We start from the raw sequence: 27,810 nt of genomic DNA, 5'->3' as shown, positions 1-27,810 counted from the left end.
TGGAATATAAAAACATGACACACTGGTGTTTTGAGTTGTCATTTCAAAATAGAATAGTGTATCCAATGCTTGTGCAAGTGGTGAAATTCCTCCTTGTTCTAAATTAATTCCCAAACCCATTTGATAGGGTTAGCTTTACTATACCTTCTGCAAGACAGGTACATCCCACATGCATCCTATAAAGCACTCTCACTTTTTCCTGTGCAAGTTTACAACAGATGCAAGCTGTACAGTGCTGGGAGAGTTTGTATATGGAAGCAACTGGCTATGCTTAGAATACTGAAAAGTTACTAGTTACTAAGTCTGTTGGTAGGTCGTGTGTCCAGAATGAGCAAACAGGCTATGGTGAGCTTTGTTATGTCATTTTGGGGGGTTTTGTTGTTGTTTTGTCCGAGACAATATTGTCTCTAACAAACCTGCTTATACTGTCTAATTCAATTCCGGTTGTGGGAGAGAGTAGAACAGTATATCTACTGCAGGGTTAGCCAGCCTGGAAGGAGAGCCTAAAACTTTTGTAATGCTTTAATACTGTGTTAAAAATTGATGGGAGGAGGAATGGAAGAAAGGGGGAAAATACATTTGGATATAAATACAACATAAAAGAATGCCTATATGAAACTCTAGGCACCTTTGGTATTAATTAAAAATACAAAATAATTACAAAGCCAAAACAACACATTATGCCTCACCCTTCACAACATAACAATCACTGGTCAACCATATATTATAATTCAGAACCTCCCATCCCCTATATTCTTTCTGGACAAAAATTAAGATCTCTCTATAGCCATCTTAATTCTCCCCAAATGCCTTCTCAAACATGGGCTTTGCCTCTTAGAGTTACAAAATCTACATTAAATTTGAATATATTTCAAAACCTCTATACAGCCCTCTTCCCAATTTCACCAGCCCCCCTGAAAACCCATCAGTTAGCTCAACACAAATACATTAGGCCTTCTCCTGACGTGCCATCAAGCATTGATTCCCCCTTTCCCCCCACCATCCCCAGTTCAAGCTCTCCCTAAGTCTATCAATAGTCCATCCTACCAAGTCTAATAATTGTATGGTGTCTTCCCCATCAGTTCTCTTCCTCCCATACAGCATTAAGCACATACATTTTTATGAAATTTGTTGACAGTTAAAAACCATTGGTGTATGAAGCTTCAGGATGCTGCTTATCATAATCAAAGCATAAAGGATGACTCCTTCCCAATCATATCTATCAAAGTTGTTATTCCATACAACCCTGCAATGATTTAGGTAATAGAGCGTTCACTTATAAAGTTTGCGGATGATACCAAGCTGGGAGGGGTTGCAAGTGCTTTGGAGGATAGGTTTAAAATTCAAAACAATCTAGACAAACTGGAGAAATGGTCTGAAATAAATAGGATGAAATTCAATAAGGACAAATGCAAAGTACTCCATTTAGGAAGGAAAAATCAGTTGCACAAATACAAATGGGAAATGACTTCCTAGAAAGGAGTACTGTGGAAAGGGATCTGGGGGTCATTGGACCACAAGCTAAATATGAGTCAACAGTGTAACGCTGTTGCAAAAAAAAAAGCAAACATCATTCTGGGATGTATTAGCAGGAGTGTTGTAAGCAACGCTGATTAGACCTCAACTGCAATATTGTGTCCACTTCTGGGCACCACATTTCAGGAAAGATTTGGACAAACTGGAGAAAGAGCAACAAAAATGATTAAAGGTCTAGAAAACATGACCTATGAGGGAAGACTGAAAAAATTGGGTTTGTTTAGTCTGGAAAAGAGAAGACTGAGAGGGGACATGATAACAGTTTTCAAGTACATAAAAGGTTGTTACAAGGAAGAGGGAGAAGAATTGTTCTTCTTAACCTCTGAGGATAGGACAAGAAGCAATGGGCTTAAATTGCAGCAAGGGAGGTTTAGGTTGGACATTAGGAAAAACTTCCTAACTGTCAGGGTGGTTAAGCACTGGAATAAATTGCCTTGGGAGGTTGTGGAATCTCCATCATTGGAGATTTTTAAGAGCAGGTTAGACAGATACCTGTCAGGAATGCTCTAGATAATACTTAGTCCTGCTATGAGTGCAGGGGACTGGACTAGATGACCTCTCAAAGGTCCGTTCCAGTCCTATGATTCTATGATATCTACTCTGCTGATCATAGGCCAGTTTGTGCTGCAGGTGCATGAGAAGGGGGTGCACAGTAGATAGGCTTGTCAAGAAGAATTACACACACTGTCCCGTGGGATCCTGGCTCCCATGCAGCTGAAAAATGGACAGTGTGAAGCATCTTGTGCCATCCCTTTTCTTCCTGCATCTATGCAGAAGCTGTCTGGAATTTACCCTATTTTCGTATTAGAAATTGGCCAAACCAAAACCCCTAATCCAAATACTCACAATCTTTGGGAAGTCTGGAACAGAGTTTAAGTAGGCCCATCCCTTTTTTCACCCCCTACTTGCTGTAGAAATGAGCAAATTTGAGTTCTTTGTTGTTTTGTTTTGTGTCTGTTTGTGGGGTAGTAGTTTTGGAGGAAGGGAGGCTGATTGTGTATGTCAGTATCAGGGGCCAGACCAGCTGGTGTCCTGCTCCCAAGTTAACTTGGCTACTAGGAAACCATGAGCCCAGCTGCACTGCCTTGGAACTGGCAGAGTAGCCATAGAACCTGATATGGCTGCTGGTTTAGCAGCCCAGCTTATAATCCTGGCTCCCACAGCAGATCAACAGCTGATCAACATATACCATGCCTGCAGCAGCACTTGTCCTGCTCTTGCTTCCAAGCCCTTGCTCCAGCCTCCTTCCAGTCCCTGCTCCTCCTCTGTTCCAGTCCTGCTTCAACCGCCTGCCCCATTCCTATCCTGCTCTGACCTTGTTTCTGAACCTGCTCCAGTTCCAGCCCTCTGCCTGCTCTGACTCTAGCCCCTGTTCCTCTCTTGCTTCTGGCTTCAATCCTCAGCTCCACCGCTGGCTTATGACTGATTATCATGTATTGGCCCTTGGCTCATTCTGGACTCTGCCCCCTCAGCCTAGACCCAGTTCTAACTGGTAGGCCAAACTCTCATTTAAACCACTAGGCCTGACTACTCACAGTCCTGTCAGCAGAAATTTGAGCAGACCAATACAAAGGATAGGGCCCCTCTCACTAGCATGGACCCCAGTGAGGCCAGTTTTTCCCTGGCAGAACTCATAGGGGCTGTCCAGAACTTGCAGGCAGGTGTCCAGAACTTGCAGGCAGGTGTCCACCCTGCAGGTGCAGAATGTGGCCCCACAAACCCAGGTGGCTTCACTGACAACTCTGGCTCCAGCCTCCCAGGAGCTGAAGGCCCTGCTCCCAGACACATTTAATGGTGATCTTGTCCAGTTCTGAGTTTTCTAAGCCTATGCTGACTCCTTTTCTTGCTACGTCCCCAAGCATTCCCCACAGACCAGGACTGAGGGCTCATCATTAGCCTGCTCACTGAGGAGGCCTTGGCCTGAGCCTCCCCCATTTTGGAACAGTCCAGCCGCATCCTCAGCCAGCTGGAGCAGTTCATTCAGGCCAGGTTCATTATCTTTGGTGACCCCACTGCACCTAAACCGCTGAAGTCATGCTGCAAACACTATGACAAGGACGTTGAGCAGCTACTCAGATAAGCCTAGCAAGTAACCCATGCCCACATGGCAGAGCAAAGCAAAAAACAAAAACAAAACAAAAAAACACAAGGTCACTGCCAATCTGACCTGGGGAAAAATTCCTTCTGGACCCCAAATATGGTGATCAGTCTGACCCTGAGCATGGGAACCCCAACCTTTAAACACTCCCCTGGGAGTAATTCCTTTAGCATGCCACGGGTCACATTTTTCCACACGGGTGAGCCATGTAGCCTTAACACCTATGAGACAGAGAGAGGCCTTCAGACTCCAACATATCTGTCTCTTATTGTGAGCTCTGAAAAGCAAGTCCAGCTAAGGTAGATGCCTGTTCAGAGACTTTTCACACCTTCAGGGATCAATGCATGTCAGTCAGTATTTGCAGCTACAGCATGTATCCTTTTCAAAACAGACTGGGTTTTAATAGTCAACTGCAGTACAGCATTGGGAAGTCCTTAGATTAGCAAAGGTTAAGACAGTTCACGCAGGCCAAATGTGGCAACTGACATGCATATTGTTCACAAAAAGGCTACAGAAAATTTCCACTTTCATCACATCCATCTCCAGCTGTGGCAATCTCTGAAGCTTCAGAGAAAGAAGACTCCCTCCTGTCACCAACAAAAAACAAAAAATAAACCAAACCGAATGCATGAGAGCTGGGCAAAGGGACTCCCTTCCTGTCCTCTGCAAATTGACTGTCTGAAGCCCTGAAGCATTAGATTTTTAGGAACATAAAAGATGAATAAAAAGGAACCACCAAGGGAGGCCCTGCCCCCACCCACAATCATCCCTATCATAAAATCCCACTAATATTTGTCAAGCTCTCTCTTAAGACTAATTGAGTGATCAGTTTATGTTCCATTTTATAATCCTATTTATTGGCCAAGAAGATTCTGCACCTTTAAATTAAGTAATTTGTTTCTTTATATTTATTATCTTGGAGCATTAAGTGACAAATAGCTTCAAAACTGACAAATGCCAGGATATAAGGGGACTGTAATGTAGTGTGATTTTAAAATCTGGATGTTTATTAGGCTTTTAAATTGTGGAGGGGACAAAAGGATAATAACAGAGTCCACACCGCCGCTGTTTCTTGGATTTGGGATGGGGGGTAAACAAAACTGTTCCCTTCCTTGGGAAAAACAACCTGCCTTAGTGTGGTTTTTCCACTTTGTAAATGATGGCTGTGTATGTCACTTCCAGATTATTACTAATAAAGCATTTATCTGTATTTCCACTACATATGATTTTCAGCGTACCTTGCTCTTGTCTGTACCACAACATGGAAATGGAGGGCTGCTGAGATGTAAAGGTTCTAGAATTTGGTAACTTATCTTTATAGGTCACCTGTATGTCCCTTTAGATTTTGTAATAATGACTTGATTTTTAAAAATCATTTTTCTTTCCCTAGAACAACAACATCTGTACAATGCAGCTCCTCCAAAATTAAGGTGGTATAAGAAAGCTCAATTTTCACTTCCTCTTCCACTTTAGAATCATCAAAAGTTAGTATTCTCCATACAAAACCCCTTATTCTGTAAATATATGCAGGTACCTGGATTCTGATACTCAAGACAGACTTAATAGTACAGAGTCCATTGACTGTAGGAAATACCTATGGTGGATTTAATGTTTTACTAGAATATGGAAACCACTCTGATGTGATTTTGAAAAGTGAATCTTTTAATTAACATTATTTTCCAACAGGTTGCTTTTGCTTGCATTTCTGTACAGCATTCATATATACTATTCACGTTGTTTCTCCATGTGCCATATGTTTGTTTCAAGAACTGACAGAAAGCACACTCATCTATGCACTATAGCTGTTGTTACAGCCTTTCCTACTTACCAGATGAACAACTTGAGCATTCATCATCCAGTCCCTGTAATCCGATTAGACTTTCAGATGGATGGGAAGATTGCCATATATCAATGAACTGAGCCACAGCTTTTTCTCTTCATTCCCATTAGTCATGTTCCAAAATAGATGATATCATGATTTCAGCAGTTACAAATACTTATTCAACTTCACCTCTTTCCGTGAAGTTTTATTTATTTCCATTTCTGTATATCTGGAAGGCTCTCTGGGCAGCATTATGCCTTGCTCTGACCTGAAGTCTGCTGTACTGAGACTCCTTTATGTTCTTCTTTTGTACACTACTTTTGAAAAAAATATTATCTCCCTGTTTCATGGCTGTCATCATAGATAAACTACCTGCATTGAGACAGACCATCAGTGTCACATTGTAAATCAGCCTGTAGGGGGCAGTGAGAATGGATGACTGTACCTTCATACAAAAGCATAAGCAATCATGCAATTTCCTTGATATATTTGTTTTCTACTAGCTAAAGAGGAAAGAATACTAGATCTCTACACTGTATTCTCTTTCTCTTCCTATTTTAAGTCAGGATGCTGCCGCACTTCCATTTATTATTACTGGCCACCTAACCCACTTATTTAGAAGCACAGACAATTTTTTGAAGTGGCATATAACTTAATGAAAGCACTTCTTTGGAATAGGATTCTCTGAGAACATATTTAAAAATGCTCATCGAGTGTCTGATGACTAGCAGCACAACTGCTTTCCCTAGAAAGATTACTTATGGCATGCAGACAGGACCTCAGAATATCATTCATCATAAACTTTGCCCCAGATACATTATAATGCCAGTTACTATTTATCCAGTACTACCAAAAAGAAAATAGTAAAGAGGATGTCTCTTATTAGCCTATTTCTCTCCTAACTATTGATGTCAACAACAAAGTCAAAATATCTGCAAACCAAATTGAAAAAAAGCTCTGCGGAGTTTAAATACCTGCTCTTGTGTAATGCCAACAGATCCTGGTCGTCGTCCGGGACCAAACCAGGGACTTCTGGAGCTTAATACATGAGCCTCTCTCGACTGCATGAGCTAAAAGACACATCTCTGTTATCTAAGGGTGTAGCAGGCTCATCAGTCTCTAGCTGGTCTAGCTGCCACTAGAGGGGAACAGAGTGCCACACCAAGCAGGCATGGGTTACACTTGCTCCTACCAAAGTCAATGGCACGAGTCCCTCTAAGTGCAGTGAGAGCAGAATTGGGCAGTAACAGCTAGATTATGCCACTACAAAGGTTGGCAGCATCAGCCCTTAAATGAAGACATTTCCTCAGCTAGTATTTCTGTGTTGAACTTTATACAACATTATATTATATATAACTTTGTTTGGAGAGTAAGCGGCAGCAGTGGAAATATGACATCATTGAATTCATTAACTAAACAGAGGAATCACAGAATAGGTACTATAAACGCTCCAAAACTTTCTTCAGTGACAGAGAGAGAAGCCATGCAAATGGAGCACTGTTCAGCACCTAAGCAGCTACTGCTTGCATTACAGCTCCAGATTATTTCCTCACACCCCCCGCCTGTATTTTATTTTCAAAAGAACTTTTCCAGATAATATTGGTTTTTCCCATGTGCAGCATTAAGGATGCAGTTTAAACATGTTGGTTTAACTAATCCATTTGGTGCTGGATTAAAAAAAATCAGCACAAAAGATAATTCTGAGTCTCAGACAGTTCTGTCCTCATGTATCTCCTTAAGGGAGAGAATTAAGATTGACAGTCAACTCTGACATTTTTCTCCTCCTTCACCTTCTAAGGCCCCATATAGCTAGCTTCCTGTCCTCCCTATAATGAAGTCCATCTCTCACTCCCCTCAACTTTTGCTTATAGGACCCTATATCTCTTAGTCTAGGTTTCTGCTTTCTGGTGGAATACTCAGAAGAATGTATATGTGATACAGTGTCTAGGCTCAATGTGGCCAGGATAGGGATATCCTCTGAATTGCCTAGTTTTTCTGTTAGCATCCCAAACAACATGTTATATATTTAAATGTGATTAAAATATGTACACAGAAACTTGTTTTCCAGAATGAGACACAAAAACATTGAAGCTGAAGGACACATTGCTATTTCATCTTCTATGGTCTTTGTAGCTTTCTTTCACTTTTGAAATTAGTACTTTTATTTCTCCCTCTAATGTTGTCAAAGGAAAACCTGATCAGAAAGAGAGTATTCAATACGTTAACTTTTTGACTATGTCAGTAATTGAAAAGTCTACATAATCAGAATATATTCCACCACTTGCTACCATGCTTTCTGATTCCTACTCTGCAAATCTTACATGTGGTATTAATTATATGGCAGTGTTTCTCAGCTGAAAGATGAGGAGGAAATTAGCCCAAGAGTAGGATGTCCTGCTTTTGAAAGCTTGTTATGATTGTTGGACCACACTAGTAGAAGATATGCAAGAACTGAAAACCACAACCAAAACCCCCACAAAAGCCAACTATGTATTTTAGAGACACAAGGTGGATGAGGTAATATCTTTGATTGGACCAACATCTGCTAGTGGAAGAGACACGCTTTAGAGCTACACAGAACTCAAATCAAGACCTGACCCAAGGAAAATACTTATGAATTTGCAAATGATAAGCATTACTGAATTATAATGATTGCGATGTCTTAAACTATTCTGCTCAGAGGATGCATATTTTTGCTTAAAGTACAAATCTGAAATGTATTTTTAACAATGGCATTGTGGGGTCTTATAGTTATTTTCTCTGAGTGACTTCCAGATCAAATGTACTCAGTTTACAAGTAAAAATATGTTTTTCCTCACTGCCATCCCTGAAAACTAAAACTTAGGCCTAGTCTACACTTAAAATTTAGGTATACATAGCTATATCCCCAAGCACCATAGCTATGCCAATTTAACACCCAGTGTAGAGGTGGCTAGGTTGACAGAAGAGTGCTTCCACCACCTGGAGAAGTGGATTACCTACAGCAACCAGAAAAACACCCTTCTGTCACTGTAGGAAACAACTACGTTATAGTGCTAGAGCACCATAGTGGGCTGCTGTAGGACTGTAGGGTAGACAAGCGCTTGGGAGCCTCAAGCTAGCTACTTTCCTTTTCATGCATCATCATCCACGATAAGGGTTGCATAAATCAGATTTTGTCCTCAGCCACATCTGTGCAACCTAATTCAATGGGAATCAGACAGGTGTGGCTGGTTAAAATTTAGCATGCAGTTCTGTTGATAACAAACAAAAAGGAACTGCATCCATCTCTCTCTCAATTGTATTTTTTCCCCGGGGATAAAAGGAGCAAAAGGCAATTTAAAGGTATTTAGTTACAGTCTTTCATCCTGCAGTAAGTTCCAATTGGGCACACTGATGCACCCTTGTGGAGCCCCAGCAAAGTCAAAGGAGCATACGGGAGCATGTTCAGGCATACGGGTGCCATCCCACATTGCTTATTGCAGGGTCAGGGCCAAAATTAAGCAGATGTGATTCTGAACGCAGATCTCTTGAGTAAAAAGGTGCCATATTTATACAGTAATTATTCAAAGTAGAACTTCACTTTAGTGCTCCACCTTTGGGCAAATTTATTGTTTATGGAATAAATATATGTTAAATAAAAACCTATGCTTTGACTGTGGATATTTTGCATCACCAACGGAGGTTGGGAGGTAATTTAGCAGTACATGCAAGTAATCAACCCTTTTAGAGATCCTGTTTGGGCTCTGAAATTCTCTTTCTTAAGATGAGAACTGGATTGCGCACATAGTAGAGACTTTTGTTCTTGCAGTGATTAGCAATTCTATTTTCAATAGGTAGAAACATCCAACAGATTTAGAGATGAAATGTCAAAAATATTTAATCATAAGGGTTTTGATATTGTTTAAAACTGAATAGGGCCAGTTGAGCACCCTTATGTTCTATTCAAGTATCTGGCAGTTATCAAAGAATTGCAATTTAAAAATGTGTAATAATTCACTGAAGTACAAAACTACATCTCTGTTCCTTTCAAAAATATTCTCCCCATCGAAGTTACCTTCCTTCCCACAGCTCAGGACATTACAAGTCCTATAACATAAGGGAGAAACTTAATTAAGTGCAAGTGTTCAAGTAATTGATTTTCTTTGGTTTGCAATAAGAAGATTTCACTCTACACTTAGATCTTCAGAGTGCAAAGACACATCTGGTGTTCCCAGAATGAGAGAATGCAGCTACGTTTTGAGTTCTGGGAAACCTTTAGAATGTTTCAAAAAGATCTAGCAATTTTCCACAGCAAACTGGATTACTCAAGGGATTGTTAATACTGGGATACAGAGCCTTTCATCAGTTCAAACATGGCACGGCCCAAGTTGACAGCAATTAGACTGTCTGACAGCAATTCACCGATTTATATGCCATAAGTTTATTTTTTATTTATAAAATGTGCCCCCTACAATGTCTCGAGTAGCATGTACAAAATCTAACAAAATATACTGGTTTTTGCTATGAAACAACGTAAAAAGGACATCTCCCCAAAATATAAAAGTCCACCATTCTGCCTTAGAAAAAGGCCGGAGTGAAGGGATTCATTTTAAAGGTCAATACACTCGACCACTGCTAGATTATTAAATTCCAAAGTCAAGGACTCTCCATGGACAGTGCATTGCCACCACTATACAAACTGTTAAATTTAAGGCTGAAGACCACACTTGCCTCCGTTGTTGTCATGGTATACAGAGAAGGAGGCAAGCTCTGAGATAGGATCCAAATACATGACTCTCTAAATCCAAATCAATTTGAATTGCACCCAAAGGTCAATAGGAAGTTAGTGCAACTCCTGAAGAACTGATGTGATATGTTCCCCATGAATGATTCTGTCTAAAAAGATGGACAGGCATATTATGCCCCAGAGGTAGCATCTGAAGTTAGGGTTAGAGTTAGGGTTAGGCTACTGCACTGCAGTAACCAATACAGAAGTCAAAGGCATGGTTTAGTGGGGTACAGTCCACTTGTGAAAGAAAGAATCATGAAGGTAGTATTGTCTAGTGGGCTGAGGATGGAGCTAGGAGCCAAGAACTCACGTTTTAATTCTGACTTTGCCACTGGCTCACTGTGCAGTCGTGAACAAATCATTTAACTTCAGTGTGCCTCAGGTTTCCCGTCTGTAAAAAGGGGATAATAATTAAATTAGCTACTTTCACAGCCATGTTGTGAAGCTTAGGCTATGTCTACACTTGGAGTGTGATTTCCTGGCTTGAGTAAACATACTTCTGCTAGCTCTCATCGAGCTAGTGTGTCACAAATAGTGTAGCTGTAGTAACATGGTCAGCGATGAATGGCAGCATAGGACAGCCTCCCTGAGTTCAGAACTGCCTGGACCCAGTGGGTTGTACTTGGGACAGCTAGCCTGTCTCACCGCTCACCCCTGTCCATGCCACCCCAGCTACACTTCTATTTTAAAAACTCCAGCTCACCATGGGAGCTAGTGTGAGTACATCTAGTTGAGCTAGGAATTACACCCTCAGCTCCAAGTGTAGATGCAGCCTTAGTTAGTGTTTGTAAAGCCCTATGTAAATATAATGCCCTATGTAAGTGATTAAAAATTATTAAAGGATCACAAATACCTAATCAGCCACAGAGGGAAAATTGTGCTCTTTGTCACCAACCCCGTCTTGAATTCCAGGAGCAGTTGGGCTTAAGAGTATCCCCACACAGGGAACATTTTAGACAAACCTTCACGTCCAACCTTCCAGCACTAGGGCCTTGTCTCAACTAGGCTGTAAAAGATCATAGGTATAGATCATGTTAGCTTGCTTAATCTAACCAACACCTTCTAAAAGTCTAGGGTAGACAAGGAAGGAGTATTCTTTAACTCATGCTAAACAGATGAAGTTGAAACCTAAGGGAGTGGGGGATGCCTAATGCTTCAACTTGACCATCGTACATGAGGAAGTGCAACTTCCTTGTCTTGACTAGAGTTTTAGTCAAATCTTAAATCCTAGTCAAGACAGGATTAGAAGAAAGGGCATCATTCTGTGAGGCCTTAGAGGGAGAAACTAAAAGGAATAGGGCAGTGGAATCCTAGGCATGCTGAAGACACCCAGGTAGCTATGTAGGGTTTGATTTCCTGCACTGGTTCTTCAAGTTTTAGCTGCCTCCCTCCAGCATGTCCTGTTTCTCTCTGCTCCCAGAATCTCATCTGTTAGATTTATTCTTTCTCCAGAATTTCATATTCTTTCCCCATTTTCAGGACTATTTCTCTGGGTTTCCAAGGCACAAATTCTATCTCTGTCTCTTGATTCCTATTATGATGAATGGCCCTCAGAGATTCTTCCTTTTGATTCCTTTTTGCCTCTAAATCCACTATTAGGTGCTGAAAGGAAATTCCACAAACAACAAATACAAAACAGTTTGTACGGTGCGAGTCCTATACAAGTTGTCATGAAGGACCATGAGGGCTAATAAACAGGGTGAAACTGATTTTTTAGAAGTAGGGGCTAGCTAAGGGCTTTAACAATTTTCTGAATAAATGCTTGACTATCACACTGTATTCTTAACCAATATACATGATAAGTACTGGAAGAACAACTACATTTCCACCAATGTCAACTTTCTGCAGCCCAGCTCCAACCAGCATTTAGACTAGGCTGTAAAAGGGTTCGCACCTTTGCAGCAGCAGCCAGGCTTCTCTCACACAGAGTGTAATAAATTATGGTACTAGCACAAGGTGTAGAAATAAGAAGATTAATTCTTTTTACCAAAACGTCCTATTGCTGTTTGCATCACTAATACTAAATCATTTGTTTCATAATCTCTCCAAGAAATCTCACGCTCCTGGATCCCCAAACAAAACAAGACAAACAGACTTTGACTATAGAGCTGGAGCATGCTGTTCAGCAGAGTTTCAGACTTGAGAGGACAAGCCCATGAAAGCTCATGAACTCACATTCATCAGTGTATGGCTATTTGCCCCTTAGGCTCATTCGGCATCACAAGGCACATTAGTCTGGAGATGAAAAATTACCCCGAAATGTGGAAAATTGTGCCAGGAAGCCAGTTTATGATTAAAATTGCTCCAAGCCTGATAGTCAAGAAAGGAGCTCAAGATGTATATAAACACTCAGAACAAGATCAGTTCATCGTCTGTAACCTGGTTTTTATTTTGGTTTTGTATAAGGACAGCCGAAAGCTTGTTTGGTTTAACAGAAACTTAGAATGATTTGTGGTGAATCGGGGGTGGGGGATGGATTTAACCCTAAGTCTACACTGAGTGTTTAGTTTTCTCTTGGAAACATACCTGGCTTCAGTTGAGGAAAAAAGGCAGCTTAATTTACCCAAATGTACATTTTCCCTTTATTTCCATGTTCAATTAATATGAAGAACGCTGAAGGTAATCAGCTGGCAACATATTCAAATCAATAAAAGAAACACATGAATCATCTTCAAGCAGGCATTCATAGTTTATTAAGTAGGAACAATAAATAAAAAAATGATATAGTTGAATGGTGCAGTGATAAATACCAGAAACAAGAAAAAACAGTGTAAAATGATGGATTGGGATCAGAGACTAGGATGTAGGAAAACAGACGTCAAACTTTGGTAGGATATTGTAAATGAGACAAAGGATTTTGTAAATGAGAGAAGGAAAAAAGTCAAACTCAAGAAGCTATTGTACAATTTTAAGGGGACTTCTACCCCCATGTGATTTTGTTAACTTATGTTAACCAGGATAGTACAGATATCAGATAGCAATACACAGAGGAAACTTTTTCTTCCTCCACTTATTACAGGTAAGTTTTCAAAAGTATTTCATTTTTCTAGTAACTCACTGAAGTTCTGAAAGAACAGCACACATATTAAAAAGATTAATTTAAGCCACAATTCAGAAGTTGCTCAGCAATTTTGACGTTGAGATTAAATGTATTTTGTTACAGCTTCCCCCTAAAAATCAGGTGATAAGAACTATTCATGTGATCTGTAGTTTCACGGTCTCCACATAGATACTTTGGATGGCAGAAAAAGCATCAAATATAGTGCTATGTATTACTAATATTGTTTTCTGTGGTTTTATCTTGGAAATGTCAGTCTTTTAAAACAACTCAACTTCTTTTTAACTGCAGTCTATGAAATATGGGCAAGTTGGCAATGGAATGAATCATAGTTAAGGGCTTGATTCAAAGCCCATGGAAGGAAATTGAAAGATTCCCATTGACTTTAATGGTTTAGGATTGGACTGCATATTATATAATAGCATTCATCTAAGTAATTCATTCTGTCCAGAAGTGTCTGACTGCCTTCTCCCTTTCCAACAGTTTGATGCGGACAGGGACGAAGAGGAAGTTTTCTATGACATAAGCATGGCAGTTGACAATAAGCTATTTCCTCCCAAAGAGGCAGTGGCAGGTGAGTTACTGTACAAGCAAAAGAAACTGTTTACTTTCAACATCCAATGTAGCAGTGATTTCTGTTTTTCATATCCATCAAATATTAACGAAAACACTGAAACAAACTCTTGAATTCTTCCCCACCCCCTCGAAATTGCTAAAGCTGAGGTGATGTCTTTTACTGGACCAACTTCTGTTGGTGAAAGAGATAAGCTTTCGTGCCACACAGAGCTCCTCTTCATGTCTGGGAAGGAAATTGTATGTTTCACTGTTTGAATGGGCAAATATTTGGAGAACTGACATAATTGGAATCAGCATGGCTTGGATATGAGATCTCTGTGGTGGACCACAGAAAGGCACAAATTGGGTGTGTCACCCACAGAACAGGTTGCATTCAGTGGCTCTACAGATCGTGTAGACCCACATAGCCAAAAACCCATTGCAAGAGGAGCAGCAGGCAGCATCTGCTACTCCTCCCAATACCCACATTAGCTGTCAATGAGCTCCGCGACACATGTTGGAGGATTTTTCCCCCTCAGCCCTTCTGTGTTAGAGTGAATTTTCATGTGAACAGGAACCTTGTACCTGCCTTTGTCCTCCTTCAAAATAAGGTTCAAAAATGAGGTAATCCAGTCTCCAGACTAAGAGCTATCACTTCATTAATTAGCCTTTTCTCCATATCAAACATGGGCGTCAGACCAAAGAGGTTACAGTCAGTTGGGTACCTCTCTTTTTCAGACAGCGTGTGAGGATTAATAAAATAGCAGGCAATTAAAGGCTCTTTGCTTATTTCAATAATGTTTGTAAAGGTAATTAGCCCCAGTTCATTTTGTCTTTAAACTATTACCATAATTGCAGATGTAATTTGGTTCATAGTGGCTAACAAACAAGACATTATTTTCTGAACACATTCATGGCTTCACATCATCATATTTGATATGTCAAACCTTGAACTACTCTTACAAGATCCATGTGCAACCACCTATACAACAAATATTTGAAGAAAGAAAGCTATTCAGTGTGCTCCTAGATGATAATGATATTCTTTTTCATTGTGGATTCCTGAGATATATTGACTGTTGCCAAAAGCAACAACCTGTCATGAAATTCCACCACTAAAGGTTGCAATAAATTTTGTATTAGAAACATCTTACTGAGAGAAAAATGGAACTGTTATTCTAATACCAATCAGTTCTCTCTCTTTTTTTAAAAAAAAGAAAAGGAGGACTTGTGGCACCTTAGAGACTAACCAATTTATTTGAGCATGAGCTTTCGTGAGCTACAGCTCACTTCATCGGATGCATACTGTGGAAATTGCAGAAGACATTATATACACAGACACCATGAAACAATACCTCCTCCCACCCCACTCTCCTGCTGGTGATGATCACTTTAGATAAGCTATTACCAGCAGGAGAGTGGGGTGGGAGGAGGTATTGTTTCATGGTGTCTGTGTATATAATGTCTTCTGCAATTTCCACAGTATGCATCCGATGAAGTGAGCTGTAGCTCACGAAAGCTCATGCTCAAATAAATTGGTTAGTCTCTAAGGTGCCACAAGTCCTCCTTTTCTTTTTGCGAATACAGACTAACACGGCTGTTACTCTGAAACCTGTCTTTTTTTTAAATTATCTTTCCCTGGAAGGTGATTTTCTAAGTATTTCGCTGACTTGAAATGCTGAAATGTAAGACTTATTAACTGAGTTAGACCATTCTTCAGAGAGTTTCATAAACTAAAAGGACAATTTGTATTAAACCTAATTTTTTTAACCATGTGGACAAACCTAGGTTTCACAGAATTTTTTAAAAATTATTTTTATGACAATGTCAAATGTAAAAAGCGGAAATACAGTTTTTCTTAAAAAGATATATTGTGTGAGGATATTTGAGCCGTTTATGGACTGCAAATAAAAATAATATTTAAGTTTGTGTGGGAATATATTAATACATTACTGAAATACAAATGGTCCAAACAGCTGCTTAATTAACTTGTATCAATGTGATTCTGCTACCTTTTAATGGCAAATTAACAGCAGCTAAATTTAAACAGATCAGCATAATTTGACTCAATGATATAAATGAATATAATAAATTAACACTGGGGTACATTTCTGTGCTAGGATCCAGACATCTGTTATACATAACCGCCCATGAGTTATACCTTGATAATAGTTTTTCACTAACAGTTCTGTGCAAGTCAGCTTCATAACAACAAAAGATGGGTCAAAATTTGAACCAAATCTTTACTAAGAATGAACTGTCAATTTACAAGATAGCATAAATGCTGCCCTACGTGTTGAAGATGCAAAGTTTAGCACAAAAGCAAATAGAATTGTCTGAAATACTTTCTTCCTTCAATAACTTCTTCCTCTTTGTGGAGCTGATTATTTAGGTAAGGGAGCTCCAATAAAGAAGTAAACTGAAATCTTTAAAAAACTGTAATAAAACCTTTCCATTTTTCCCCTTTGAAAAACACAGTACACAAGAAAATTAACTGATTTCTCCCCAACCCCCATAAACACGTATATGTCAAAACTGAAGGTATTTCAGATTATAAATGCACCTTTTCAGATCAGGTCTTAGTTTTTGCATTCTGTGACCCCATTCCAGCGTAGCATTTAAGCATTTGTGTAACTTTAAGCACATGAGTAGCCCACTGAAGTCAACAGAATTATTCAGATACCTATGGATAGCTTTGATGTAAATTGTCATGTGCTTAATGTTAAGCAAGCATTTAAATGCTGTAATGGAATGGGACAATGGAATGCAAAATGATCCACACCAGCTAAGGATGTACCCCTTTGTGTTAACCATGTGCTAAAGTGCTTTGAGGCCTATATCTGTGTACAAGTTTAACGTTAGAAAGAAAGATGCAAAAAATAACAACATGAATTAAAACTTGTTTATGATTGCAGGGTATTACCAGACCACTGCTATATATAGACTAGCCATGAGCATGCACTGACATTTTAAAGAAAACATTTGACAACTCTTTCTTCATCCACTTATTTGCCTGGTCCTGAGTTCAGAATTCTTTGTTTCCCCATTCATACTGATGACAGCAACACCAGTTTAGCATAAGCCTCCTGAAACTTGGTACAGAAAGTTTTAAGCAAAGTTGGGTTGAGACTTAGAACATCCACCCTCCCCCTGACTTCCCCCACATCTTTCAAGGTCTTCTGGTGTGTCAGTGGCAATTCCCACCCCCATCCTCATCACTTCCATTATTATTATTATACAGGTTGAGCAACTGGCCCTTTCCCACTCCCATCCTCCTAAGTGAATGGCCAAGCCTGCTCTCTTCCCCTACCATCCCTGTAGTAGCAGGCTTTAGTGTGGGTCCAGCAAGTTAGGTGTGCTCCCCCTTACAGTACAGTTAGACTGGCAAACTACCTACCCCATTCTCCATTGGTACTGCAGCAATGGTATCCAAAAGCTCCACCAGGCCCCTACTGCTTTTCCTTATTCTCACAATAGCCTCTTACTACAGTGTACTGCAGGGCATCTCTTTTAGGTTTATTTCATTTCACTCACCAAAAGTATAGCTCTCTGTAGAATATTCAGAGAGTGACAGATGGTTTTCCTTTCGCTAAGTTCTCAGTGAAAACAAGAAAGAAAAAAAACCTCTCAATTTATCCTACCCTTTCTTGAACCTTGCAAAAGAGTTGGGGCTTCTGCAGTGAAAACAAGCCTCACAGTTCAAGGAAAAACTGCCATAGACAATTCGCCATGTTAAAAAATACAGAACTATTATGGCTTTTCTAGTTTAAAATATATTATGCGTGACCGTTAACTTTCAGCCCAATCTTTACATTAAAAGTTTGTGGTAGTCTATTTCCCTAAAAAGTACTTAGCTTCTAAATCCAATATTTAATGTTAATGTTCCTAGTTAGGGAGGAGATATACTGCTCACAGTAGATAAGGAATATTAGTGATAGTTAATCAAATATTTTACAAAAGTGCCTTTAAAAATAATTGGCAGTTCAAGGTAGATCATTCTCAATCAAGATTCAGGTTTAGTTGAATTATATACATTATCTACCTTGGTGTAATATTAAGATTGAGACTTCAGTTGCATAAAATACAAGAAACTTAATTAAGCTTCTCATAATAACCTTAATTCTGTCCTCTTGCACCTATCTATAAAAACAGGTATTTTCATTAGAAGCTCACAGAACACCTATACCAAAGTACAGAATGCAGCACAGGTGCATCTCTGGTTATAAAGATGGGGAAAATGTAATCCTTTTCTACTATATTAATATAACAAATTGTTAAAGTGTACAAGAACATTTTTTTTAAAACCCCACACAAACAGATGGTGGGCCAATCCATCCCTGGTGTAAATCCCATGAAGCCAACAAGCTACATCAAGGATGAATTTGGCCAATTATAATATGGATAGCAAATTAAACAGCATTGACGTAATCTCCTTTTACAAAGCTTTATGGTTTTATTCATCATGCTATCCAGTTCTGCTCCTCATGTTCTCTCTCTTATTGTTCATCTCACCACCTACACAGATTATTACTATGTAAATGTTAAAAACAAACAAAAATAGCTGATGCTTAAATGGGTTGGGAACTATGAAACAGTAAAGCCTTTGGGGACAGTGCATGATACAGACAGCTCTCCATATACACTGTAAAGTAAGGATTAGCTTTAATAGCGAAAAAACCATTTAATCAAAAGATTAGTGGCAGTGTTAAGACTATGTAGTCAGTAGTGCCTGTTCTTCCGAAGATATTTTGCTGCATGATCACACATGCAACCCACCAGAACATCATTCCCACTTCCCCATCCATAACCCTGACTGACTGATGACAGCAGGTCACAACAAAAATTATATTTATTAGCTGCTCTAGTGTTCTTCACTGCTCCCAAATTGGTAAATGGTGCTTAGGCCCTTCGCAGGCTTCTTGACAGCTAATTTGTAGCTGCAGTCTAGAATGGACTCAAAATTTGGGTCCTAGATTTTCTCATTATTTGAGTTTGTTATAACGTTAGGGTTTAAAATTCTGTAAATAAATGGCGTGATGACAAGTTGAAAGTTAAATAAGAGTAGTAAATTTTGTTTTTAATGAGTCTACTGAAGTGATAGCAAAAAATTAAAAGATATACTGAGTTTATGTTATCAGGAACTCAAATCATTTTGTAACAATGTGCCCTTTGAAACTTTCATAAATCCCAAATACTGGTGGGCTGTGATGAGCTATGAATGGGGCTAAATTATTACTCCAGTAGAGGGTACAGGGAACCCTTCCTTTCCCCAGAACACAGGGGACTGCCATAATCCATCTGCCAGCACTGGGGAGTTGTTGCTGGCAGAACTGGTGGTCCCAGAATAGATGTTTCTGGGATGCAGGTGCTAGGGCCCATGGCTCTATCTTGTCTGTTGGTACCTCTGGACTAAGAGATTGATAGGTGTCCTACCATACCAGTTTAGCCCGGGACACCTCCAGCACCTCTGGAGATATTGAGCCTCATTTTTCCAGTGCCCTGAAGTCATTTACACCAGAGCAAAGCAAATGTAAAATGCAACCATTCTGATTTACTAGTATACACAAAGTAGATTATGTCTTTCTCAGTCTATTGAGTACCATTAATTTATCTCTTTGTGTATAAAATTATTTTATTCTTCACCAACATTATAGTTAATTAAAATTCCAGTAACATTTTTGTAGTGCATTACACTGTGTACAACACTTTGCAGAATACATGAAAGGCATTGTAATTCAGACAGTATACTAATCACATTAGAGATATCTTTTAAAAGCTACAACAATCCTAATAATGAATGGTTAAAGAACCATCACACTGATTGGTATTCTTTCACATACAAATGACTCCTTGGATAGGTTTTGTTTAAAAAAAAAACCACATATATGGACAACGAGAGAGCCGGATTGAGATTGGAAATATAACTATGTCCCACCATGTGAAGTGAAAACTGCCAGTCCATGTCTGAAGTTTCATTTCCTTTCATACTTTAGGGCCAAATGTACTTGATCTGAGCCCAATTCTGGATTCTGGAGATATCGCTGATACCGAATTTGACTTTGAAGACCAGGTAATTGCTTATATAAGTATCTCTTCACACACACCTGCACACATACCCCCTCATACCCTAGTCTCTTCACTCATTGCTTTCTAGTTTATGTATATGCTGTGTTTTGCCTGAGCAAGACGGATGAAATGAATATTTACACTTAAGGGCTTTTGTTGTGCCATGTAAGCAAATATGTCATAGTGAAGTAGCTATCTGGTTATGGGACAGCAATGAAGATTACTTTGGAGTTCAAAGCCCTATTCTCCATCCCTTACATTTTGCAGTTTTCTCCATGCAATTCAGAATGGTGGCACGTGTGGTTCTGTTATAGACAAACAGAAGTCTGTCATGCTCGATTTCCCTGCCTCTCTAGGTGTATCCCATTTAGAGTAGGAGCAATGGTTAAACATATTTTAGAGAGGAGTTAAAAAGAAAAAGGTGTGGAATATAACCAAAACCCAAGCAAACACATTCCCCACTTGAAAGTGTATATGTTAGGAGCAACCCTCCTATTGTTAAATTGTTAAAAGCAACTGCAATCTCATTCCTATTGCGGGATCAAATTCAGACAGCCTTTTCCAAGTCCATGGAAAAAGAGGTGGTCAGATGGTGTGTCACCCTACTCCTTAACCCATGGAGGTATGAAAGGGCAGGACCTAGAGTCAAAGGATGGGCTCAGCCTGTTTATAGTATGTATATGCCCTGCCCTAGTTTTCCCTCCTCTATCACAGGCTACTCCTGCCATGGCAAAGCTAGTCTGGAAGGGACTATGCATAGAGCCACAGCCTGTCACAGTACAGGTCCACACTAGAGTTACAGTATGACACTCATCTGTTAGAGAAATGGAAAAGGGCATGAATAGTGTCCTGTTAAATCTTCGCTGAAGACTCTCTCCCTATTGCACTAGCATATTTTAAAGTTAATTTTTATAATTCTGCCTTTCACATTTTCATTTCCTCATTTGCATATTTGTTCTTGGGTTTTCTTTTGCCAAATCTGATGCAAACACCTTCAAAGTCTAATATATTCTACCCTCACTTACTCCTACTCCAGTTTTACTCCCAGTTCTTCCCTTTAACTGTTCTTTACAGCTCTCCCCATTCCCAGCTTTTGACTCTCTCTCACTTCTGTCCATCAAGCAGCCTTGCTCTCCCTTCCAAACCTTCCTTAAAGCACACACTTCCTCCAGTCGTTCCTAAGCTGGCCTCTTTACCACTAAGCTCCTTAAGTTTCCTTTGTTTTTTCCTTGTCTTGGTTAGGTCTAACTCTTTAGGGCAGGGAGAGGGTCTGTTAGCATTGTAATGCAGAGTGTACCATTGTAGTACTATACAAATCCATAAAAGAATAATCATGCATTTTTAATTTTTAAATGACGGATGTGTGTGTTCCCTTGGCAAAGTATGAATCCCTGGAGAAACAGCACCCCTTAGTCCACAATCTGTGTACATAAAACCAAATTATTTTAACTGGTCCTTAAAAGTGCAGCTCATGGTTACAAAACAAGATTAACAGGAAAAAGTATATGAACTTGCTAATTTCATAGTATTGGGTCATTGCATGTATGGTTGAGTTTGGAGGCAGAGGGTTAAACTTACTTGTTTTTTAGCCATATGTTTTGTTGAGAAGGCTGATATGAAACCTTATACAATTCATTAATTGCAAGTCTTCCTCCCACTGCTTGGGGTAGACTGTCATTCCTGCCCAGAGCAGCAAATTGTCAGGTTGGCAGAGAAGCAAGATTGTTGTCAACTAGGGAAAGAAGGAGAGGAAAAAAGGCGATTTGAAAACCTCCTAGCCATAAGCACCAGAAGCATCTGGTGCAGTTTTAAAGCAGCTCATTGATAATGACTGCCTTCATCAGGTAGTGGGAATTACTAATATGGCCATTGATTCAAAGATCAGGAAAACAGGTCAAGTAAAAAAAATAAAACCCACAAGACAGATTTCTATTGCTGCTTATTAATGATCTTTGTGTCTCTAAATCTGTGATAGGCATTTTATAGAAATGCATAGAAGAAACCCAGTTCTATCCAGAAGCACTTACAATCTAAATTTAGGCATGACACAAGTGAGGGAAATATATGAAAGCAAGGAAGAGAGAGATTAGGATAAGGGTTACAATCATAAAACCATCCAGTTACTCAGTGAGTGTACGTACACATCTGAAAGACTAAATTAGAAATTATCCTCAATAAAAGAAAGTAAAATGAAGTAGATTACTTGACTACGTGGAACTGCTTGTATTCAGTGCTGGAACACATTTTGACTAGGATAGTAACTTAATATCCCAATGACTTACCACATGACAGATTATTTAGTAATTGTCTCAAGCACCAACACCCTCTATAGTGGGGCTCTCAAGTGAGGTAGGCATGCATGTCTAGTTACAAGTGTGTCATGTGAGGATGTTATTGCATAGAACAGCTATCAGGAGGAATGTGAGGGCTAAGTGAGTTGGTTTCCAAGCAACCTTATGCAGCAGAGCTGCTAATATAATGGTTGAGATTTAGCAGAACATCTTGGTAGCCACTGAGCAATTAGAGGTAGATGCATTTGTGGGTTACTGCTATATGGCATGTGCTGCTTTCATTGCGGCAGATCCTCAGCAGGGACTGAGCAGCACTTGGCTCAACTGAAATGGAGGTACAAATATGCCCTTTGCACCCACTAAATTTGGGGGGGGGCTCTGTGTCAGGATGGTCCGTGAGGTAAATTAGGGAAGCCTAAGGACTTCATTAGTCTATGTCACTTGCTAATGGCCCGCCAGGGGCTATTCTGGCAGCCAAAAATTCTCTCACCCACCCACACCCTGTTACTGGCAGCCAGGAGGGTGAAGTGGTATAGGAACCTCTAGGACTATGCCACCCAAGGATTCCTCTACATAGAGAAGATCCTCCAGTGTACAGCTGTGCTGACTTCAGCACTGCTTTGCTCCACTGTGCAAAGCAGCATTAATTGCAGCTCAAGATCTGGCTCTCTTTTTTGTAGTTTTAAACTGATTCTGTACATTTTACACATTTATAATGTAAATTAGAACAAATTGCTTATAATTAATCAATAAACAAGCTGACTGTTCCCTGCTTGCTATTCATGAATGCTTTATGAGCCTGAATATTTGCACCTCAGTAAGATCCCAAAACATTGTAAGGCAACACAAGGGAGGCCACCTAAACTGAAGAAATTTAGAAAAGCAAATTTCCAGATAAGAATTACATTTCCATTTCTACTTATATCTGGAACTAACAGGTCTAACAAACAGATTCTGTGTCAGAGATGGTGTAGACAGGTATTTTAGAAACACTGTTTAGAGAACAGTTTTGAAAAAAGACCACACAGTGCATCCAGCTCATAATGTCTTGTGAAAGAATGAACCAAATTCCACTTTGTTGCTTTACCCATATCTTTTATTGATTCACTGTCCCTAAAAAATCTCAAGCAGACAATTTTTAGGACCATTCAGATCTGACTATTCCTCTTCTTCTGGGCTATGATTTCTAAGCCTGTCAAAAGGTAGATCCAATTACAGAAGTCATGCACTGCATCCTATGCCAAATCATGAAGTCTGAACTGCAGCAGCTGAATTCCCTTCCTTTGCCAAAAGTCTTTCTAAGCTGGCGTCCTGATGGGCAGATCTTGGAGTTGATGTATTCTGTTTAATCAAACATTTAAATATAAAATTCCTCATGTTGACATGTATTAGGACTGTAACAATGGGCCTGCCAGAGGGGTATAATGCCCTTGTAATGTTGTATATAATGAACTAGAAATAAAAAGACATTTATTGTTAAGCTAGAGGAGCACTTCAGATCCTCCACATCCAAAATATTGCTCCTGAAATTTTGAAACGTATTCATTAGATTAAGTCAGAACTCACTCAGCTAAAAGATCATAATACAACAATGTGGAAGAAGTGATTTATTCATAGTTCTTCTCATTTAGTAATGTTTTACTGCAGCATTTAAAACTGCAAGCTCACTTTAGAGTTAATGAGTATTTAAACTCAACAAGAATATTCCCAAGCTAATAATTTTATCTTCATTTGAGAGAAACCATATCTACAACCTTTTAAAGCAGAAACTCCTTGTCCTACACTTAAAATGCTCAGACATCTCAGATTCACCCTTATCTTCATTCTCCATCTAATTTGCAACCATAATTCCAGAATGAGATTTGTGATTCTTAGGTTTCTCACAGAGATATCTTTCTTCAATGGCACCATTTCCACAATTTCTATTTCAAAAACCTTGGATCAAACAAAGCTCCAGCCTATCCACTGCTCCTCATCTAAGCACCAACCTTTAACTTCTATGTTGGCCTCTCTTTCTCCATTAACATCTTTTAATATCCCATGCAGTGAACCAATTAATCTAATTTGGATACATTACTCTCCTTTGATAATAAATCCAAATAGAAGGTTGCATTATTTAAGGCAATCAGATCTAGTGAAACTGCATTTACTTCACTGAAGTTAGTCCACCATCATACCTGGTATATCTCCCGAAAAAAACAAAACAAAAACAAAACCACCATATGGGTAGGCATGGACTTCTACATGGGAAGCATTCCTAGCAAATGGAAGAACTACGGTTGGATGTTCCAGCCTCCTGCTAATTCCCTGCAATTAGAGGAGGGGAGGAACTGCTGTTTAGTCAGCCAAGCAATTAGGGCTCCTTTTTTAAGGGAAATGATGGCACCCAATGACCCAATTGAAAAATAGAGAGCTGGAAAAAAGCTCCTGCTATTTCTACTCATACCAGGACCCCATCCTTGGTTTCTCATCCTGGGAGGTGACAGGATTGCTTATGACAATGGAAATATATTTTATGGTATTCTCCCAATTTCTAATAACAATATTTCTAAAAATGAGTATTTCTATTATCTGTTTTATTTAATAAAGAAATATTTGCATTACAGACAATGCAGGTGTGTGCATCTGCACGTGCAGTCTTTGATAACAGAATTGCTTTCTGGCATGGCTATGTTGTCCTACTGCTCACTGTATTTGGTTATGCTTACTGCTGAGTTCCTTGGCCTTGCCATAGAATTAGTTGCTATTGTGCCATTTGATGCTAGGACTCAGACATGTTTTATCTTTCAAAATTCAGTAGTTATTTTGGAGTCTATTATTTGGTCCAATTTGAGTGCATTCAGGCCAAACAAGAATATAGATGAATTGGAACCAGTGAATCACGTCAAAGAGCTTCAGAATGAAGTAGCAAATTATTTTCTTGTGAAAGGCAAAGCTTTTATGGACGGCTTCAACCAGCCTGTAGAGTAAGAATATGCCCTCATTAGATAAAGAAGAATTATGTCTAGAAAATAGGTGGAAGTTTACAAATCTGAATACATGCTAACAAAGCAAGAATTAGTAAAAAACAAAACAAAATAAAAACAAACCCTACACTCCTGGTAACCTAGGAGAACATGCCTTAGTCAAGAGGATAAAAGCCAGATGGACAAAAATACTTTGAGGAAAAATTTTAAAAATGCTGAGTGCAATTTGCACACACATTTTTTGCCACAAAATAAATTGCCAGCTCAGATGCAGGTTTTTTTCCCCCACAGCAAACCACCTGATTATGAGTGCAAATAACATTTACAAAATGGAGATGGCCAAGTATGTTTAAGATAAAAGAAAAAGTGTCAGAAATATATCAAAAAATATATCATGAGTTCAAGCAATCTCCTGTATTAAGCAAATTGCATAACCTGATCTTTGCTGCAAAGGAAAAATGTTTTATAATTAGAAAATGTTCCAGGATTACTCAAAAAGCAACAAAGAAAAGGAGGAGGAAATAGAGGGAAAGAAACTCTCTCAAAAACAGAATTACATTCTACTCACCAAAATAGCAAATTCTTGATTAGAACGTATGGCAACAACTCTTCAAGAGGGCTACAAATAAATCTGTTAGTCTTTAAGGTGCCACCAGACTCCTCGTTGTTTTTATGGCTACACTATTACTTCCAGCCCAGAGTATGTAAAAAATTAGGTTTTAGGATATGCAAATATAAACAGAAAGGTATCAACTCAACCAATGAAAAACAGACTCCGTTGCTACCAGGATTAGTGCAACATATCCATCCTGATCCTTTGTCATAACTTAAAAACTCAACTGATAAATGTCCAAGAGAGAATCAAAATGCCCTGGAAAAAATCCTGGTCAGTACTGTAGCAGAACAATTTTCAAAAGGTGGATAGACAGCAGTGAATTCAAATTCCCTTTTAACTATGGATATCAAAGATCTTCTCTCTGCTTCTACCCATATTATCTCATTTGTCACATTATTTTGTCTCTCAGTTCCCCACTTCTGGAAGACAAGACCCATGGGAATAATCCAGCACTACAGAGATGATACTTCAAGGGCTGAAATTAGAACATGACAAAGAACATGTTTCCCACCTCTATCAGCTATACAAGAACTTTTAGTTTCCACTGGGACTTTTACATTAGTCCTTCAAGATACGCAGTGATTAAATTATTTAAGAGGCTGGGTCAGACTGCAGGAGAATACACTATGATTTTTTAATCGTACTCCAGGACATAAAGTATGTAGTAAAGTGGCAGTGGCATTCACATATGCTGTACAGCATTAATCATAAGGAATCTGACTTTAAAATATGACCATGAGCATCCAGAAGGTCACGGTCCTCCAGGCTTATCAACTCCAATGTTTTTGTTATGGGCTTTTCTCCTTCACTGATATGCAGTGGCATCACTTCAGATTATAGATCCAGATTCTGCCTTTGGAAGGAGAGAGATTATACACTGGAGGACATGAATGTCAATAAGGGAAAATGAACATTCAAATCACAGCAGAGGGTCTAAAAATCTGTCTTAACATTAGGCAGATGAAACATGCTTAACAGAAATCGACTGAAGCCAGTGCACAATCTGTTCATTTTGAGTTGCCATGGAAACTGTCCTATTAGGGGCTAAAAAAATCAGTTCTAGAAACAAAAGAACTGTAGTTTGCCTTGAACAAAGTGCTGCTTTAATATGCTCAAAACTAAATGTCGTTTTGGTGCTTTTATTTCATTTTGTACATCTTTCAGGATTATTCAGTTATTTCAAAAGGGTACATTCTATACCGTAAAACAAATCCTATAGCTCCATTCTTCCTTATGCAGGTTATTCCCGCGTAGGGGAAGAGAAATGCCACTAGGATCAGCCTGCAGACTATCCTTGGAATTCTTCTGTCAGGAATAGAAGTTTGCTTCCCCATACGTGGAAGACACAAGGCTCCACAGCCAAACCCAAAGGTCTTAGTGGAGATCTGCCAGAGACAAGGTGAAACTGCCTACTACTACCCCAAGCTAATTGCCTACTGGAGCCATATTATCAGGGGCTTCCTAGAATACCCGTCAGTTGGAATGTCATTGCATGGAGGGAAACTCATGCAGGTTGCTGCAGATTTAAACATCCACAACTTCATTTTCCAAAAACCACTTGCATTTTAGGCTCCCCAGATTCTGTCAGCAGCAGTGTCGTGAAGTTTTGTCCTGTGGCTTGTGGGGGGGCAGGAGGGCAAAGAATCCAGTTCCCCTAGTGCCTCTAGTTTAGAAGCTTAATGGCTTACAAAACTCTAATGCCTCCAGGTATTAATACTGGGGCAGTGTACCGTCTCCCCATCTTTAATATAGCATGCTTCTGTGCAAGTATACTTGAGCCTATAACCTACAGGTGCCCAGTTCTCACTCATGCAGAGCTCCCACTGACTTCAAGATAGCAATTACAGCAAGAGCAGCCACCAGTCCACTTTGAGCAATTCTTTGAAAAGAAATGCATCAATACAAACTATGAACTTTGGAAAGATGACTGGTGAGCAAGCTCTATTTTATAAAGAATGTTAATGCTCATTATTCAGACTCACACCTATTTGCAAATCTATACAATTACTTTTTAAACTGCAGTGTCTGCACAAGTGCTATTTTACTCTACTG

The 27,810-nt window shown here is 39.3% G+C and overlaps 1 protein-coding gene across 1 annotated transcript in view; it reads left to right on the top strand.

Annotated features, from left to right (window-relative positions):
* AK5 (adenylate kinase 5) overlaps positions 1–27,810 on the top strand; it is a 146,335-nt gene that overhangs the window by 61,298 nt on the left and 57,227 nt on the right. The window contains exons 7-8 of the mRNA XM_037907662.2: positions 13,748–13,838; positions 19,813–19,889. Coding sequence (XP_037763590.1) covers positions 13,748–13,838; positions 19,813–19,889 — 168 coding nt within the window. The remainder of the gene's footprint in view (positions 1–13,747; positions 13,839–19,812; positions 19,890–27,810) is intronic.

Source organism: Chelonia mydas, chromosome 8 (assembly GCF_015237465.2).
Source record: "Chelonia mydas isolate rCheMyd1 chromosome 8, rCheMyd1.pri.v2, whole genome shotgun sequence".
Classification (NCBI taxonomy): Eukaryota; Metazoa; Chordata; order Testudines; family Cheloniidae; genus Chelonia; species Chelonia mydas.
The sequence above is the reverse complement of the archived record's forward strand: the minus strand, read 5'-3'. Positions and strand labels throughout refer to the sequence as shown.